This window comes from Micropterus dolomieu, unplaced genomic scaffold (genome assembly GCF_021292245.1).
Source record: "Micropterus dolomieu isolate WLL.071019.BEF.003 ecotype Adirondacks unplaced genomic scaffold, ASM2129224v1 contig_13464, whole genome shotgun sequence".
In the NCBI taxonomy this organism is placed as follows: Eukaryota; Metazoa; Chordata; class Actinopteri; order Centrarchiformes; family Centrarchidae; genus Micropterus; species Micropterus dolomieu.
The window spans coordinates 1-3186 of NW_025742450.1; the positions used below are offsets into that span (position 1 = coordinate 1).

The 3186-nt window shown below is 41.4% G+C and overlaps 1 protein-coding gene across 1 annotated transcript; it reads left to right on the forward strand.

Moving 5' to 3' along the window:
* Positions 1-5: 5 nt before the first annotated feature.
* Positions 6-1896, forward strand: LOC123966452 (microfibril-associated glycoprotein 4-like; the record flags this gene model as incomplete). The annotated part of the gene is made up of 2 exons (XM_046042610.1): positions 6-111; positions 959-1896. Coding segments are annotated over 2 exons (399 nt in total), but the record flags the coding sequence as incomplete, so codon positions are not given.
* Between the last annotated feature and the right edge of the window lie 1290 nt (positions 1897-3186).

Sequence of the window (3186 nt, forward strand, 5' to 3'; positions counted from 1 at the left end):
TGGAGGACTTTGAGGGGAAGAAAGTGTTTGCTCGCTACTCTTCGTTCTCCATCGCTTCAGAGTGTAACGGATATAAACTGAGTGTATCTGGATTCATCGATGGAGGGGCGGGTGAGTAAGATGGGTCTTTCTACACTTCTACATCTTGAGCAGGTTGCTGCACCCCAAACTCCCCCTCTCTCTAGCTCACACACACACACACACACACACACACACACACACACACACACACATATAAATCTATATCTATATGTGTATATATATATATTTATTTACTTACTTCTGTGTAGTGAAGCTTCATTTAATGTAGAGTATCTAGTAGCTTAGCTCACTACATTTTCCAAGTATCTTGCCCAACACTGCTGGTTGCAATCTTAAAACCGCACCGCTAGTGGTCGCTGAAAACTCATAATGCCCCTTCAACACAAGTCAGAAACATTTTTCCACTGGGCGCCTCAGCAGGGGTAGAGTGACCTCTGCTGGTTGAGCTTCCACATAGCAAGTATGAATTTGTTATGAAAATTTAAACTAAATAACAATATCTAAAATATATAATTAACTTCAGCTTCATATGATACCAGTTCACTTTTCTTAATCTGAAGTTATAGGTCAGGTCTTATAAATGTTTAGTTAGGTTTTACTAAAAAACGTGATTTTGGCTTAGTTTTAGTCTATAATAACCTTTCTAACTACACCGTACATGAGCCTACTTTTATTTTGAAAGTTTTACCTGTTTCTTTCACTTACAAAAAAGGAATAGACCGTGTGATTTTCTTACGTTTCATCCAGGTGAAACACTGAGTCGATCAGAGATCGACCTGCTGGTGACTTCAGCTGTCTGGACCATAACTGGTCTCATCAGTCTGTCTGATAGAAGACTGCAGGCTGTGAAAAGTTCAGCTGATACTTATAGATAATGCAAATTTACTAACCCTGTGGTTCTTCTGTGTGTCTGTAGGAGACGCCTTGATTAATCAAAACGGACAGAAGTTCTCCACCTTTGACAAAGACCAGGACTCCTCCTCTGGCAACTGTGCCAGATCATACCTGGGGGCGTTCTGGTACAACAACTGTCACCATACAAACCCCAACGGGATTTATCGTTGGGGGGCTGACAGCACTCTCTCTTCTGTTGGAGTGGAGTGGTCTGCTTGGAAGGGTAATAACTACTCCCTGAAGACCATCAGCATGAAGATCCGTCCTGTGCAGAAGTTCTCCAGGACCAACGTACAGCAGAATATCAGCAGCTGATCTCTCTCCTCATTTCTTTCTCTTTCTCTCATTAAGCATGTAATCTCACAACGGGCCTTATTTTCCTGAAACTGGGCACGAGCACAATCCACCAGCAGCAGAACACCAACTCAGATTAGTCCTTTTTGTTACCATCTGTGGCTCAAAGCGGTCGCAGCTCGGCGCAGCGTGGAAGAGAGGCTGAATAAATGATTAGTAGGAGGAGCACAGAATCAGCAGGTGGAGCTTCAGTAACGACCAATCACATGAGCTCCTCTCATCCTTTTTAAAAGCAGCAGACAGACCAAGTGGACCAGGACGAGTCAGGCCGAGGCGTCTATGAGAAATAAAGAAGGCTCCGAACACAAATGTGGAACATCCCAAATATTAATATACGTTAGCAACACATCAGGATTTCAGGCCAGTTTGAGAAGTAAAATGTCACTGCACCACCTAACCTGCTCCAACAGCCTCAGCTGCACCACTCCACCTTCCACCAGTGGAAAGTCAGCTGGCTGCAGTTGGGCTGCTGCTGGATTTGTGCCGGCAGGAAAGTAGGGCCCAGAATCTTGAAATCGTGTGAAAAGCTGATAGTGACAGGTTTGAAAGCCTTGTGTGAATCATTATCTGCTGTACGCTGACAATAAATAAGAAGCTGAGCATTAAGATGATCTGATGTCTTTACTGTGTCTCCTGAGCCCGGAGGGGATGGGGGGGGGGGCCCTCTCCTCTGTCTGAACAGGGTGCGTGCCTGCAGTCACTGATATCTCTCATCTCACGCTATCCACACAAACAGCCCCTGATCTAGCAGTATAACTCATGACTTTACGCCCTAAACTCACTGAATAAAACACAGATAAAAACTAACCTACATTTGTATAATCCCAACTCCAACGGTGTCTTACCTTTGCTGTTTCTGTAATAAAAGTGGTCTGGTCACATAAAACTAGTGTTAGTTATAGTTGGTCAGACATTACAGCAAAGATCCATTTGAACACACGGTATTTATCTCCATCTTGCGGCTGACTCATAGTACTGAGACCTACAAGCCTCTTTAGCTCTGACTGAGACAAATGTTTTTCACACATCTTTTTATTCTCATTTTACCTCCCTGTGTAGCATTGATCTCTTCTATATTGATCGATATTCATTTGTGTGAGATTTGTGTTATTTGTAACATGACTACGTGTAAATAAACAGTATTTTACATAAAACTCCCAGTAAACAACATGTAAATAGTAAATATGACCAAAACATGGAGACTGCCTGATTATATCTTTAAACATTCTATTTTACTGTCTTTTAATCCAATTTACAGTTTGTCGTAGCAGATTTGTGTGTAAACTGTGTTACAGAACAAAAAGCAAAAGACTGTGGTGGTTTAGAACTGCCAAATTTTTATCATTACTTCCTGTCCAATAGACTACAATATATCTCAAAATGGATCAATCAGAGCCCCCTAGACCACTCATGGATGGACATAGAACAAACCTTCTGTAATGAAATTAAAATTTCCGATATGCCATTCATCAGTTCCAGCATCAAACGTCCTACCTGCTTTAAAAGCATTAACATAAGCACTTCCTTGGCAGCTCGGTGGGAACTTCTCAAAATATCTGGGTCTTCACCTATCCCATGCAGATTTACCCCAATCTGGAATAATCCTGACATCTTGCAAAATAAGAAAACACTAAATTCCCCACTGTGGTATGACAAAGGGATAAGACATCTAGAGCATGTAATGCAAGGCACAAACTTTATTCCATTCCAGGATCTAGTGGCACAATATGGAATTAGCCATAATAGATTTCTGGAATTTCAACAGTTTAAATCCATAATTCAGGCTAGATTTAAGGATAAAATAATGGACTTGGATTTACCTCCAATGATAACAGACTTTCTTAAACTCTCGCCTCCAAAACTGTTATCAAAAGTATACATGTTACTGTTAAAAAC